This window comes from Onychostoma macrolepis, chromosome 16 (assembly GCF_012432095.1).
Source record: "Onychostoma macrolepis isolate SWU-2019 chromosome 16, ASM1243209v1, whole genome shotgun sequence".
NCBI lineage: Eukaryota > Metazoa > Chordata > Actinopteri > Cypriniformes > Cyprinidae > Onychostoma > Onychostoma macrolepis.
This window is the reverse complement of record NC_081170.1, coordinates 3,847,082-3,863,975: the sequence shown is the minus strand read 5'-3', so window position 1 is coordinate 3,863,975 and position 16,894 is coordinate 3,847,082. Positions and strand designations below refer to the sequence as shown.

At 34.6% G+C, this 16,894-nt stretch overlaps 1 protein-coding gene and 1 long non-coding RNA gene across 2 annotated transcripts in view; one reads left to right on the top strand and one right to left on the bottom strand.

Annotated features, from left to right (window-relative positions):
- ube2e2 (ubiquitin-conjugating enzyme E2E 2) overlaps positions 1 to 11,021 on the top strand; it is a 33,852-nt gene extending 22,831 nt beyond the window's left edge. Inside the window, exons 4-6 of the mRNA XM_058747531.1 lie at positions 6,508 to 6,640; positions 8,536 to 8,683; positions 9,766 to 11,021. Of these exons, the coding sequence (XP_058603514.1) occupies positions 6,508 to 6,640; positions 8,536 to 8,683; positions 9,766 to 9,863 (379 nt within the window). The 3' untranslated portion in view covers positions 9,864 to 11,021. The remainder of the gene's footprint in view (positions 1 to 6,507; positions 6,641 to 8,535; positions 8,684 to 9,765) is intronic.
- On the bottom strand, positions 4,349 to 13,640 carry LOC131522204 (uncharacterized). The gene is made up of 3 exons (XR_009266469.1): positions 13,393 to 13,640; positions 11,465 to 11,515; positions 4,349 to 5,252 (listed from the first exon to the last, which is right to left on the bottom strand). It is a non-coding gene; the product is annotated as an uncharacterized LOC131522204 (long non-coding RNA).
- Positions 13,641 to 16,894: the final 3,254 nt, after the last annotated feature.

Sequence of the window (16,894 nt, the reverse complement as noted above, 5' to 3'; positions counted from 1 at the left end):
TATTTAATTGTTTCGTTGTTTTTATTTATATTAATGTTTTAATATATATTATAAAAAATTATTTATATATATATATAAAATATTTTTTACCACCCCACTCACAACTGCTGTTTCTGTCACTTTTTCTCTTGACAGGAAGTGCATTTAGTCAGTCGCAAAACGTATTTATGATCACATCAAAAGGAAGACATTTCAGACGCGCGCTCCACTTCACTTCAGCGGCAGGCGCGAGTCAAATGAGTGAGGAAACGGTAGTGTGCTCGCAGCGCATACTCAATTGCAGGCACAAAGGTACCGGCGCGTGCTGTAGCCTGTGTCATTTCATATCAAAGCGCGAAATAAGCTACGTGCATGCAATGTCGTGGTCAGTTAAGGCATGAAGTTACCAAAAAGACGATTTAAAGCTGCCTTAAAACTGTGCATGCATGTAATATATTTTATATGAGTAACATTTAAGAACATGTTTCTGAAATGGTTTTCAAAACTGTCCTGGAGCAGCCGAGCACTGTCACCCTCATCTAACACACCCGATTCATTAATAGCGACTTTATGACCTGAAGTGTGTCAGAAATGGTAGAAAGCGTTGAGAGAAAATATGACTCGTGTCAGATCCGCTTCACATTCAGCAGCGGCAGCTCTTAAAGAAAAAAACAGCCCAAATAACCTATTATCCAGCTGCTGTGAGGTCTATTAATCAAATGACAAAGAAAAAAAAAAGAGGAAAAAATAACTTATAGCTTTAAGGATTCATCTATATTTAATTTAGTGTTTGATAACTTCAATTTCTGTATATTTCTGCTGAAGGGCACAGGTAAATGACATTTATTATAAAGAAAGTGACGAATTTTATAGAGAAATCAGTATTTGTATACTGGCCTTCAGTCATAAAAAAAAAAATATATATATGCCATTTAAACAAATATACTGTCTTTATATTGTTTGTACATTACATTAATTTAAAGATTGAATGTGAAATTATTGCAATATAAAAGTATATTTAAAAACTCATATTTAATGCTAGGTGGGATTAATCGCGATTAATTTCAGAAAAATGTGCGATTTAATTAGTTGTTTTGTATTTTAATCGATTGACAGCACTTATAAATATATACAGTGGGTATGGAAAGTATTCAGACCCCCTTTTCACTCTGTTATATTGCAGCCATTTGCTAAAATCATTTAAGTTAATTTTTTTTTTCCCTCAATGTACACACAGCACCCCATATTGACAGAAAAACACAGAATTGTTGATATTTTTACAGATTTATTAAAAAAGAAAAACTGAAATATCACATGGTCCTAAGTATTCAGACCCTTTGCTCAGTATTTAGTAGAAGCACCCTTTTGATCTAATACAGCCATGAGTCTTTTTGGGAAAGATGCAACAAGTTTTTCACACCTGGATTTGGGGATCCTCTGCCATTCCTCCTTGCAGATCCTCTCCGGTTCTGTCAGGTTGGATGGTAAACGTTGGTGGACAGCCATTTTTAGGTCTCTCCAGAGATGCTCAGTTGGGTTTAAGTCAGGGCTCTGGCTGGGCCATTCAAGAACAGTCACGGAGTTGTTGTGAAGCCACTCCTTCGTTATTTTAGCTGTGTGCTTAGGGTCATTGTCTTGTTGGAAGGTAAACCTTGCCCAGTCTGAGGTCCTGAGCACTCTGGAGAAGGTTTTCGTCCAAGATATCCCTGTACTTGGCCGCATTCATCTTTCCCTCGATTGCAACCAGTCGTCCTGTCCCTGCAGCTGAAAAACACCCCACAGCATGATGCTGCCACCACCATGCTTCACTGTTGGGACTGTATTGGACAGGTGATGAGCAATGCCTGGTTTTCTCCACACATACCGCTTAGAATTAAGGCCAAAAAGTTCTATCTTGGTCTCATCAGACCAGAGAATCTTATTTCTCACCATCTTGGAGTCCTTCAGGTGTTTTTTAGCAAACTCCATGCGGGCTTTCATGTGTCTTGCACTGAGGAGAGGCTTCCGTCGGGCCACTCTGCCATAAAGCCCCGACTGGTGGAGGGCTGCAGTGATGGTTGACTTTCTACAACTTTCTCCCATCTCCCGACCGCATCTCTGGAGCTCAGCCACAGTGATCTTTGGGTTCTTCTTTACCTCTCTCACCAAGGCTCTTCTCCCCGATAGCTCAGTTTGGCTGGACGGCCAGCTCTAGGAAGGGTTCTGGTCGTCCCAAACGTCTTCCATTTAAGGATTATGGAGGCCACTGTGCTCTTAGGAACCTTAAGTGCAGCAGAATTTTTTTTGTAACCTTGGCCAGATCTGTGCCTTGCCACAATTCTGTCTCTGAGCTCTTCAGGCAGTTCCTTTGACCTCATGATTCTCATTTGCTCTGACATGCACTGTGAGCTGTAAGGTCTTATATAGACAGGTGTGTGGCTTTCCTAATCAAGTCCAATCAGTATAATCAAACACAGCTGGACTCAAATGAAGGTGTAGAACCATCTCAAGGATGATCAGAAGAAATGGACAGCACCTGAGTTAAATATATGAGTGTCACAGCAAAGGGTCTGAATACTTAGGACCATGTGATATTTCAGTTTTTCTTTTTTAATAAATCTGCAAAAATGTCAACAATTCTGTGTTTTTCTGTCAATATGGGGTGCTGTGTGTACATTGAGGAAAAAAAATGAACTTAAATGATTTTAGCAAATGGCTGCAATATAACAAAGAGTGAAAAATGTAAGGGGGTGTGAATACTTTCCGTACCCACTGTATGTATGTGTGTGTGTGTGTGTATATATACATATATACAGATACAGGTCATATAATTAGAATATCATCAAAAAGTTTTATTTCACTAATTCCATTCAAAAAGTGAAACTTGTATATTATATTCATTCATTACACACAGACTGATATATTTCAAATGTTTATTTCTTTTAATTTTGATAATTATAACTGACAACTAAGGAAAATCCCAAATTCAGTATCTCAGAAAATTAGAATATTGTGAAAAGGTTCAATATTTAAGACACCTGGTGCCACACTCTAATCAGCTAATTAACTCAAAACACCTGCAAAGGCCTTTAAATGGTCTCTGTCTAGTTCTGTAGGCTACACAATCATGGGGAAGACTGCTGACTTGACAGTTGTCTAAAAGACGACCATTGACATGTTGCACAAGGAGGGCAAGACACAAAAGGTCATTGCAAAAGAGGCTGGCCGTTCACAGAGCTCTGTGTCCAAGCACGTTAATAGAGAGGCGAAGAGAAGGAAAAGATGTTGTAGAAAAAAAGTGTACAAGCAATAGGGATAACTGCACCCTGGAGAGGATTGTGAAACAAAACCCATTCAAAAATGTGGGGGAGATTCACAAAGCAACCTGGGCTCTCATAACACCTGAGCAGTGCCACAGACTGATCGACTCCATGCCACGCCGCATTGCTGCAGTAATTCAGGCAAAAGGAGCCCCAACTAAGTATTGAGTGCTGTACATGCTCATACTTTTCATTTTCATACTTTTCAGTTGGCCAAGATTTCTAAAAATCCTTTCTTTGTATTGGTCTTGAGTAATATTCAAATTTTCTGAGATACTGAATTTGGGGTTTTCCTTAGTTGTCAGTTATAATCATCAAAATTAAAAGAAAGAAACATTTGAAATATATCAGTCTGTGTGTAATGAATGAATATAATATACATGTTTCACTTTTTGAATGGAATTAGTGAAATCAACTTTTTGATGATATTATAATTATATGACCAGCACATGTATGTGTATATATATGTGTGTGTATATATATATGTATATGTGTATATATATATATAATAAAATAAGTGTGTGTTTTTTTTTTTTTAATTACACTCTAATTTATGGGGGAAGACAAAACACCCTAGGGACTGCACAGCTATACATTTAAAAAACCACTCAGAGCACCATAGCAATGCAGAGACGATGTCTGATTTATGGCTGTAACTACATCTGAGAACTGTTCATCTGTCGAACGGCGCTGCTCATCTTACAGAAGTTTTCTTCCCAGATCATTTTTCACATTGTAATTATAGCGCACTATTTCCGTTTCTTTCTTCTGCTGGTGAAACTTTGATTACAGCTGACGTTACTTGTCATCCCCCGGCCAAAAGAAAATGTTGAATGAAATTCCTGACCACTTCAGATTTTCCTAATATCATTCATTTTAACATTGCGCCTCAGTTATCATGTGCAGAACAATTTCTGCAATTTTAAGCATCTCCTCATTTGTTACTCATGCAGGAAAGCGGCATTCACTAGAAGAGCGGTGTGTGTGTGTGTGTGTGTGTGTGTGTGTGTGTGTGTGTGTGTGTGTGTGATTAGTGGCGTTTGCCAAGGCAAGCGTCTGTGTTTTTATTATTACTCATACTTGCAGTTAGTGATTTGTTTGGATTACTTGGGTATTAAACTTCATTGTGTGCATCATCTCCAAAAATGAATGATTCCTCAAATAATTGAGGAAAGGTGTGCTGTTAATAATCAGATGTGACATTTTAATCTGAAGGACTTTAAAACAGGGTGAAAAACATCCCACAGACGCATATTAAATATGAGAGAGACCCGAGCGATCAGAAGGTCATAGACATTTGAGACTAGGGCTGCTCAATTATGGCACAAATCATAATCATTTATTTGGGTCAGTACTGAAATCATGATTAATTATCACGATTACTCATTGAACAACCTAGCAACACCCTGGAAACCACCCAGAACACCCCAGCAGCACACATTCTCTCTTGAAAATGTAAAAATCTAGTTTACAATTAATCTAATCGAATCTAATTTAAGATGACCGGTGTATCCACAGTATTTTATCATCTTTTGCTGGATCGTGCAGGTTATGAATATGGATTGGGAATTGTAAGGAAATTTAGGTGAACAAGATTTCCAGCCCTAGTCATGAACGTACATGCATTCACTTTTGTCATCGTTTTATGAACACAAATGAATAAGCATTATGAGAAAAAGAGCCACGGGACAGACTACCCTCCACGACACAAGTACTTATCAAGTGTGTCTGCTGCTGTTTACCAGAGCCCAGATCTAAGGCTTGTTTATTATGGGGTGGATCTGCTCCCAGTCTGTTTGTTTGGCACAGATACAGCAGTAGAACGAGTCGTAAATCTTCAATATGACACTTATCACGAGGGAATCCTGCAGATGTGGCAACCCTTTGACAAACGAGCTCAAAGATGTGCTCTAAAGTCCTGTTTTTCTTTCTTCACCAGCTTTGGCTCAGCCGTCATCGTTGTTTTCGGCAGATCTGAGAATGAATTTAATGTATTAATAATGTCACAGTCAGACAGAGGAATAGTCAAGTGTTTTAAGAAAATGAGAAATTGTTCATTAGATTTCTAAGTGATCTTGATCACACTGAAATGGCATGTTTGAAGTATCTGGATTCTTTAAATGGGTCATTTTTGGGCCCTATGAAATCGGTTTTATTTTTTCCCAAATTTAGTCTTTTTTTTTGCATTCCATTAAAATTTTTCTAGACTCTGTTTTAATGGTTAAATTAAATGTTATTAATCAAAAAGCATGTCTAATTAAATGAAATCATGAAAAATTACATTAAGGCCCTATAAAATATTTTTCTCAATTTTATTTTTATTAAATTCTGTGTTTTCCAATAATTTTCTGGATTCCATTTTAATAGTTTCATTAAATTTTAATAATCAAAAGCAGCTCTAAATAATTGATTTTATAAACTATTTTTTTTTTCAGAAATACTGTGTTGTGTATTTTACATTTTTCTGGTAAATTAAATTCTGGTAAATTATATTTTTGGTAAATATTCCCTTAAAATAATGTTTTAATAATAATTAGTAGTAGTAGTATCATTACATTAAGTAATATATTTCTGTCATAGTTTCTTTGTTAAACCGAACCTTTATTTTGACGGGTTGCTGTGCAGACCTTTAGGTTTCTGTTTGTGTATATGATGTTAGTTTTACTCAGAAGAAACTGTAAACTGCTCATGAAATGATTGTTCATGTGTTTATGTACTCATATATTGAGGCAGCAGAGGCTGAAAAGGCTGTGAGCGCAACGTGCACAAAACTGCGCATTTGCGGCATTCTGAGACATGCACAACATGCAGGATTCATATTTAAATAGTATTTTGTACAGCTTAATATTCACAGACACTAGTCCATATCGCATTTTGTTGTAAGTGTACTGACCTACTTTTTATTCATTCAAAATTTGCCAAATTCCGTGACATTTCGCATTATACAGTAAATTCCATTTTTATGACTGGATTCCGCATAATGCATTGTATCATGAGGTAGTTGGCAATATCTAAGACTACTAGCTTCCAAAGATGGTGAGTGGAGAGAGAGAGACCATCTGGTTTTCAGTGATTCGTCTACTTTAGCATGAGACCAGTGCTGATGTGTCGGCAGTGTCTTGTTCCTTCTTGGTGTTTGACTCATGAATTAATGATGATTTATCTTCCTGGAATGGCCGTTCAGTCCCTGTTTAACTTCTCATATCTCTTTTCTTTGTTCCACTAACAGCGCTGGTCCCAAAGGAGACAACATCTATGAATGGAGGTCAACTATTTTAGGACCACCGGGCTCTGTGTATGAAGGAGGGGTCTTTTTCCTTGACATTGCATTTACACCTGACTACCCATTTAAACCACCCAAGGTAAGAGCAAAGAAATATCCGTGGCATATGAACATGCATTGAACTTGGGGGATGAATGGTATGGGGTTTTAATGACAACTAAAGAGCAGGGCTGCAGATGCCTGATGCCAAATGCACACTTTCTTAGATATATCACTGAATCATTCATTTAAATATATTATATATTCATACAAATCAACACTTTGACTTAGTTTGGATCTATTTTATTGGCCATTCAATAACACATTTAAAATGTAAGTTGCTTAATAATAACTTGTTTGTTGCACAATTGTTTTAAGACTTGCAATTTTGCTGTTTATCTGTGATTAACTGCATGCTGAGAATATACACCTATACTGTCAAAAGTATTGGGACACCCCCTTCTAACGAACAGGTTTTACTACTTTAGTAATTTCCATGAGACTCTTTTCTATTCTAACATGACAATGCCTCTGTGTATAAGGCAAGGTTCAAAAAAAAAAGATTGATTGATTGATTCAGTCAGTGTGGAAGAACTTCTGCAGAAAGCCAAGTCCTGATCCCATCTAAATTGTCCAGTGGTGTTTGGTGATGAGTTTTTGGTTTTTGTTTTATGTTATTATGTTTCTGCACGATAACATGGGTAATTCATGCCGAAAATTATTGTTGAAAAATGACACGAATTATTCAAAACTGCAGCACTTATTACTACTTACAGCAGTTAAATTTTATTCTATTAAATTTCTACTTCCTCCTTCAAATAACTATTGCTTCTTCAGTTCAGACTCAGAAACTTAATTGGAATTTAAAACCTCAGTTCTGTTTTGAATGGTGAACTTTTTTCTGTCAGTGCCTTAAGGGCCATTTTATTCAGTCTCAGTCATCCCAGCCCCCCTCAGCAGCACGGTTCCCCGGGGCCCGTGTGTCTCTGTCATTGTCCTTTAACACCCCTTCCAATCTGTCTCTAAACCCCATGTAAAGCAGGATGTTCATTTAGAGACAGCCACGTTATGTCCCGTATGCGTTTGTTCTCCGGGCTCTTGTGGGTTTGTAGGTAGACAGGATAGAGGAAGTCGTTCTGGTGGCAATTAAACTGTCATGAATCTCAAGGCAAGGAATGTCAAGGTCCATTAAAGCTTTGCCCTGAAAGCCTCGGGCTCTTGCACAGATGTCTCGCACACACCGAACATGCTGAGGCTTTTTTTAGTTTAGTTCCTAGTTCATACAGAGACAAGTTTCCTGCGTTGAAGATACTTTAGTGTGGCATAACCTCAGATATTAACTACAGCAATTGATTCAGGTGGGGAATTTATGTTGTTGTTCATTTGATTAAAAAGGATTTGTTCAAACAATGCAACACACACAAATTCATTCCTCCACCATCCTCCACACATCTAGATATATGGCTGTTTTTAATGCTCTTCTCCGTCATTTGATGAATTACGCATCTGCTTTCAATAAATTTCTGTTTATCGCTATTTAAAGCAAAAAAAAAAAAAAAGAATGAATAAAATAAGTGCATTACTTTAGACATTTAAAAAGTGAAGTGTACAATTTCTGTACCACGGAAAATGAATATTGTTTGTAATATTAGCGGTAGTGTGATTTCAGATTCATAGTTTTTTTTTTTTTTTTTTGATTTTTAGGTTTTCATTTTAGTTTGCCATTTTTGTTGTCTTTGTCATTTTTATTATGTTTATATAGTTTTTTTTTTTTTAATATACTAATGTGTATACAGTATTCATTTCAGTTTTAGTTTATTATAGGTTAATTTTTTTTTTTTTTTTTTTTTCTTCTTTTTTTAATGGTTTAACTAATAACCCTAACTTTGGTTGGCATGCATGCTCTAATATTTGGTGCACTAATGTTGCAACAAATTAAACTTGGCAAAAAGTATCAATCCTATCAGCCTTCCAGTGAATTTCTTTGTTTTCCAGGTAACATTTCGTACGAGGATCTACCACTGTAACATCAACAGTCAAGGTGTGATCTGTCTGGACATCCTGAAGGACAACTGGAGTCCTGCCCTCACCATCTCTAAGGTGCTGCTGTCCATCTGCTCTCTACTCACAGACTGTAACCCAGGTAAGACTCTCAGTATGTTCTTCTGATCACGTAACACCAAGTCACATGATTTGAGGCATCATTCATGTCTGTAGCACAAACGGTTGCATGCTAAAGTTTCATATTTAACAGAGGTAGGGTTGTACGAATAAATTAAATGAAACTGAATCATGTTATGGCTTAGTGTAAATTGCAAAGGCTGAGATTTAATTGAATATACACACAGTGTGTTTTCAAAGTGAACTTTTAAACAGCTGTTGTCAAGCTCCCTGCAGTTTTCTGCCAAAATGAAAGCTTGATGGTTTAACGTTTCACAATGAAGACATAAATAATAGTATTGCAATTTTACAGTTGTACTATAAAATATTATATATAATTAATTATTTTACAGAAAAATATTACAATATTTTATATATTTCTTATTGTTTATTAGTATTATTATACAACTACTACTACATACAATATTAAACAAAATATTGTATTTTACTATTAAAAAAAAAAAAAAAAAATATATATATATATATATATATATATATATATATATATATATATATATATATATATATATATATATATATATATATATATATATATATACATATATATATATATACATATAAAAATAATAATAATTTATTATTGATGTAGTTATGGATTAATAATTATATTATGAATATTTTCTTCCCTACTAAATAAAAGGTTTATTATTATTACAAAATAAAAAAATGAATATTTGAGGTATTAATAAACTAATAATAATAGCAATATAAAAATAATATTTTGTTATATTAAATAAAACAGTGATTATATAATATTCATAATTTATTAATATTTCTTAAATATTGACTTATTTTACAGTAAAATATTGTGTAATATTTATTGTTTAGTAGTAATAATAATAATAATAATAATAATTTATTATTATTATTATTGAGTTTTTTTTTAACACAAAACATATTTTCCTCAAATTGTGCAGCTGTAGTTAGGTCTGTGTTCAAATCATTAACCGTAAGTATGCGCAGTAGTTTATCCCCTTAGCGGCTGATGAAATGTGTTTTGTATTCAGTCGATTAACGCGCTGATGACCGCTCTTGTGTCCGCAGCGGATCCTCTGGTCGGGAGCATCGCCACACAGTACTTGACCAACAGAACGGAACATGACAGAATAGCTAAACAGTGGACGAAGAGATACGCCACATAAAGCGGGCCGTACAGTATCGCTCCCTTCCTCGACACAAACACACACTATATCCCCCCTCAGCCCTACTGTGCCTCTACCTCTCCCCGTCTGCTGAAAGCACACTCACCAAGTGCAACAATAGATCTGGCCCTTCCTTCCAACTTCCTGTAGACCTTTCTGTGAAGAAACTGTCCTTTGTTCCTTGTTGACTTGAAAGCTTCTTTTTATACAAAGAGTAGATTGGGACTTTATTTTCCAATTATCTGAATGTTTGAATTACCTTAGGAGAAAAGGAATACTATTGTTATTATTATTATTATTATTATCATTATTGTTGTTATTATTATTGTCCTTCAACTTAATGTATGTATATCCTTTCTTTTTAAGTGGCATCAGGAACAAATACAGCTTATGAACTACTTTGTTTTTCTCATCACCGTATAGTGTATCTCTTTCTTTTCTCCTCTCTCCTTTTGTTAGAAGTCAGTAAGATTTCCATGCATGTAAACGGATGACCAGTCGCATCCTTTCAACTCCAAACCTGACCCTCTTGTTTTGTTTGTATGTATTTTTTAAAGTCATGGCAGCCACTTGACGATAGGCTTGCTTGTGAATTAAAAAAAAAATGAAAAGGAAAAAAAAAAAAAAGATGTGTACATATTGCTACATGCCACCTCTGGCCAGAATGGACTGTTGTGCACTTGCTTCATGAAAAACACCATAAATAAACACTGTGGCTGAATTGTCATTTCTTGTATGTAACGTATGTATTGTATGTTCAGTGCATGTGTTTTTCTCTCTAGTGTTACGCATGACTTCCTGTGCATCTGTCACAGCGCTTTAAACATCAGTCACACTATACTACATAATACATAGGACATGTTTATCATTACTGGATTGTGGCTAATAACTATGTCTGATTGGCTTATCAGAAGTGTTTCAAAATTTGACAGACTTGTCAACAGATGCACAGGAAGTCATGCTTGAAAAGATTTGCTTTTCAAACGTTTAAAATAGTAAATATTGTGTAAAATAACTTATTTAAAGTCAGCAATTTACTGTATTTGCTGTATTTATAATTCATATATCCAGCATCATCTGCCCTGCTCTCTTGATATCAGCATCAGACAAAACCAATATAGGTGAAGAACTAATCATTAATTTTTTAAAAATTGTCCGTTTTCATTTGAATCGTATGCTACATGCTGGTTCACCTCTATATGTCGCAAATGCAAGGATAAAAAACAGCTAGCGTTCTCTTACACTTTAACTTCAACTTGTTTTATCTAATAAACGTGTCATGCAAGAGTTCTGGTATACATTGTAAAAATATGAAAACATTTTGGCAGACGCCTTTTAGTTATCAGATCCAGTTCTGCAACCACTAAGCAAAGGCGCCCTACATATTCTACTATTTGCACCAGTTCAAATCTTTTATGTGGATCTGTGCAGATTGTGTTTTTGATTGTCTGTCTTTTGTCAGGTTTCGCTAAGTTTTTGAGTACATTTGAGTAAAAATTATTGGACATTCGCAAAGCAGAGAACATGCACAAGTTTCCTCTTCTATTATTATTATTATTATTATTATAACAGTAAAATATTGCCTTGATTTGATCTTCTACCTGTTCTCCTGTGAATCTCTGTTTAAGGAGACACTCGACTGATCAGATTCCCTGTAAGAAAAAGCAGCTTCGCTGAATGTACTGCACATTGATTGTGACTTTTAGAAGTGGTTTGGTAACACTTTAGAATAATAGTCCGTTGTTAACGAGTAACTTATGCAGGAAGTAATTGGTAGTACTACATTAACACTTAATTAAATACTATTAATTAATAGAGAAGCAAGATTAACTAAGCAGTAAGTAGTAGCAGATTTAGGAGAAAGGTAGTTCCTTATTAGATATTTGATACTTATTAAATAAAAATCTCCTCGTTGAGAACTACTTGTGAACTATGACCAATTAATAAAGAATAACCGATTAATTACTAATCACAACAGTAACGTCTTAAAAGTGAACAATTGGGTTATTTGTGGAAACTAATTTATATGATATCCCCCAAATAAGTCGGCTACAGTTTGAAATTGTGACTACTACTCTTACCAAAGGATGGATGTTCTGTTTATTTCAATCAAAAACAGAGAATAATAATCCAAATAATTCATTTAAAAATGTTAATAATTAGGAAGTGATTGAATTAGTTAACAATTATGAGCTCTAGTTTGTGTCAGTTCAGTATTTTAGTGACAGTAGGCTGGGGAGGACTTTTCTTGAATATAAATAATGATGTTCTCTTGACAAAAGCAATTCACAGCCTTAATGAAGGCATCGACTGCATTTATATTGTGTTAAGCAAAAACTGCATATTCCAGATTACAGTGTCTGGTAAAATATCACTAGTGCCTCACACAAATGTATGACTGTACACTATGTGTCAGATTTAAATATGTTAAATTACTTATTAATTACTGAGTGGTTAAGGTGTTTTTCACTTTAAAATAATGGTCCAGATCACTAGTAGTTCCTGCAGGCTGACAAGGTAACATTTGAGAGGGGTTAATGTATTTTTCACTTCAACGCTAAAGTGCTACTAAGGAACTATAGTGATCTGCACCATTATTTTAAAGTGGAAAAACACGTTAACCCCTCAGTAATTACTCACACATAAATTAATAAGTTATGTAATGTTTTATATCTGACACATGATACAGTCATACATTTGTATGAGGCACTAGTGATATTTTACCAGTAGGTCATTTGGAGTGGGACACATATTGAACTGACATAAAACAGAGTTCATAATTGTGAACTAATTAAATCATGAGCTTGTCAGCATCACTTCCTAATTATTAACATTTTTAAGTGAATTATCGCTTTTATTATTATTCTCTGCTTTTGATTGAAATAAACAGACAGCATCCATCCTTTGGTAAGAGTACAAGTCACAATTTCTGTAGCCGACTTATTTGGGGGATATCATATTCATAAATTAGCTTCCACGAAGAAATTGTTCACTTTTAAGACGTTACTGTTGTGATTAGTAATTAATTGGTTATTCTTTATTAATTGGTCATAGTTGCAAGTAGTTCTCAATGAGGAGATTTTTATTTAATAATTAGCACATATCTAATAAGGAACTACTTTTCTCCTAAATCTGCTACTACTTACTGCTTAGTTAATCTTGCTTCTCTATTAGTTAATAGTATTAAGTTAAGTGTTAATGTAGTACTACCTATTACTCCCTGCAGTTACTTGTTAACAACGGACCATTATTCTAAAGTGTTACCAGTGGTTTTTATAATCCAGGCAAGGTTCTTAACATTTGTGCATTATTTTTAAGCAAATATATATATATATATATATATATATATATATATATATATACACACACACACACACGTAATGGACTTACTAACATTAGTCTACTCGTACTTCATAGGGGGCATGTTGTCACAGGAGATAAAATATGGTCCATAAAGGTGAAAATTTTAAGTAGGCCTATCTTTAAGGTTTGTGTACATACAAGAATTTAAATACATACATGAACCCACCTTGAATTGTTTGTTTTCATAGTTTGTACACTCAACTAGACAGCTATTTTCAGTCAGTTGTATCGTCATAACTTACAAATGTTTGTCTTCTTTCCACCAAAATTCACTTTGCCAAAGCAAATAGGCACTGAAGACGTGTCATTATAGTAGTTATGGAAGAGAATTTACAAATATGTACTACACCAAACTAGTCGGTTGTTAGACTAAAAAGCAATTTCTAGCTAAGCTACAACATATAAAACGCACAACAGCGCCTCTTCTGCTTCTGATTGGACGCGCCGTTGCTATGTTGCTTAGCAACCGTAAAATCCCACTTTTAGCTAAAATCCGTTTTTCAACGGCTCTGGCGAAAACTGTGTATATTATTATGACTTTTATTATTAATAAATGGTGCTATTTATTGAACTTGACATAAATATGGTCAAAATGGTGCCTAAGAACACCCGTTAGCTGTAAAAACTGTCTGTGGATGAGTAGCATTAGTATTAAACAATTAACTTAATATAATTTTACATCGTATGACCTCATTTTACATCAGTCAAAGGTTATCAATCATACAATGTCGTTATGTCCGGCTCACAGAGATAAGATTGGGAAACATACCATTTGGTATTTATTGTTAGTCGGGAGTTCACAGTTCATTTACTGTTAAATCATGATAATGACAAGTGTTTTGTAAATTCTGCAGACCAACCTTTCACACATATTACACACATCTATCAGCTGTTGCGGATTTGAATGATGAGCAAGTACTTAACAAATGTCAAAAGGTTGGCTAATCATTGCTAAATTCACACCCCAAAATCATTAAATGTCAAACTTCGCCATTTTCTCAAGTTAAGCCGTAAATGTCGAGTGATTCTTTCATAAATTAGCTCGTTTGTTCATTTATTTGCAGCTGTCTTAAAGGAACAGTTCACCCTAAAAATAAAAATAAAAACAACAAAAAAAACACGTTACGCTAGATGAAAAGTCGTGCATATGACTTGTGCCCTATTCTAAATAATATTCTATATTCTGAAGCCACACAACATTGTGTGGAACAGATATTAGTCTACATTTTTAATTTTTATTTGTATTTTAACACAATAACACTAAAATAAAAATATTGTCAGTAATTAAGATAAATATGAAATAAATTCGATTAGTTAAAAAGTAAATACGAATCTTAGAAATGTTGCCTAACTAAAATTAATAAGATTAAGAAGTACTAAAATTACATAAAGCTATATAGAAATATTTGAAAGTAATAAAAATGACAGAATCACATAACAAAATACTAAAACATATAGCCTACTAAAATGAAAGATATGAAAATAAAACCTAATTCAAAATATTAATAGATAAAATAATATTATATAAATAACATTAAAATAAAACTTGATTAATGGCCTATAAATCTTATTTTACACCTTCAAAATCTTATAATTTTTAGGTTTAAAGGGGAGAAAATCACAGCTTTTCAGTATAGCCTCAAGACATTTAGACTTAAATTTATATTTTATAATTGTTAACATGCATATTTAATAATTATTATGATTCCAACAATGCTTCGTAAATGTAAACAAGGTCAAGGTCAGATCAGTAGGCTAATATTTGTGGTCCCACTCTGACATCTATATTTTCAGGACACCCTGCAGTTTTTTCCTTGTCATTCACATTTGCATCAGATGACCTGTTTAAACAACCCAGAGTCATGACAACAGCAGCTTTTGAGAACAAATCGCCTGTTTTCCGTGTGTTCACTGACTGTAGAGATCTAGATTGTCCACTAGATGTCAGCAGATGACTGTCTGTTTACAGTGATGTATCTCAAGGGAACATTTCAATTATGTCTTTCCACAGCGAGGCAATGATCTGTGTGGACACCCTGATGAAACAGACTACGATACACAATACAGACTGTAATAAAAGGAACAAAATGAAAAGTATATGTTTAAAAAATCTCTGTAAATTTATAACCCATCCTCTGTAAGGTCGACTGCTGTCTGAGATATGTGGATTATGTGGTCATTTATCTGAGATAAAGATCAAGATCTGGTAAATAATTCATAGATTATTGGTTAAATGACATGCAATAGGCCTACTGAACCAAATGGCTAAATTTAGCAGCTCATCTGGTGCACTTAACCACACCTTCCCTCCACTTTTCTCGGGTTTGTACAGCACAGGACGTTGTGTGCAGTGTTCTTCGAATCAGTGATCTGACAAGAAAAAAATGTTCAGACTGTGCAGGGTGTGTTACATTATGTGCCTTTCTAGAGGAGACACTAGTTAAATCAAGTTATCGTCTTGGAAACCACCAATTACATTTATGACTTCTGTTGCATAAGCATCATAACCATATTTATGTCGTATATGGGTCATATACACTTTGCTGTCCTAGCAGTGAAAACCGTATAGTTAAAAAAGTATAGTAAATATGATGGAAAATTGAGAGAAAACAAGATATTTATGGCATTTTATGCATATTTAATATTTCATTTTATTTTATACAAGTACAATGCCCAGTAAAGCACACCTGTACTTTACTGTTTTCTCCAGAGCTGCTTTAAAGATGAATTACACTCATTCCATAATTGATGGACTTTACATTGAACTGAATCGACAATCAACTGAATAATGACTGTTGACTTTTGTCTTTTTAAAGCTGCTTTACAGTAGAAATACATTTTGTTTGCATCACTGAATCACTATTTTCCTGTTGATCTCTGTAAAGCTGATTTCAAACGATCTGAATTGTATAAAGAGCCATAAAAATAAAGTATAAGGTATAAATCTATCTATATATCCATCTGTCTCTCTGTCAATATATCTCTGTTTGTCTAAAACTTTCAGACAAGTCTTTGTAAACCCACTCAAAGTTGTCTGGAATACACACACACACACACACATATACATGCATAGTCTTGAAAGAAAGACATTTATATGGAAAAAAGTATTGAACTGTTGTGGCATGGAAAGTGTTCACCTTGAAACATTCTGTTCTTTCTATGAATTTTTCCCAACCCCATTTAGCAACCAAAACAAGCACCCACCAATCAAATCATGCTCACAAGTGAACTGGACAGACAACATCCATTATACCCTATAAACCGTATTTGGACACAGAGTAAACTTGACTCAGTGTGACCTCAGTTGATGATCAATGAATAAACAATATATTCAAATGACTAAAAACTGCTTATTATGGAGCTTTGATTAGTGATTTGTGCTACTTTCAAAAACGCAGGAAACATACTTTTAAATACGTAAGTACAGTCGCTCAAGTGTGTTTTTGGCTTGATACTCGAGTTGTTACAGCACCACGCTTTATCTTAAGGCTAAAACTTTTCTGTGCTTCTGCATTAAAAACTACAAGTTAGTTTAAATAAACAAATGTTAAACAACGGTTCGCCACAGCGCCCCATTACTCGTTCCTGGCCCCGTAGCTGTTTTGAATGGGGAGTGGCGGCGTACCAGAAAAACACCATGTTCCCTGAATCGCCTCACGTTGCAGCAG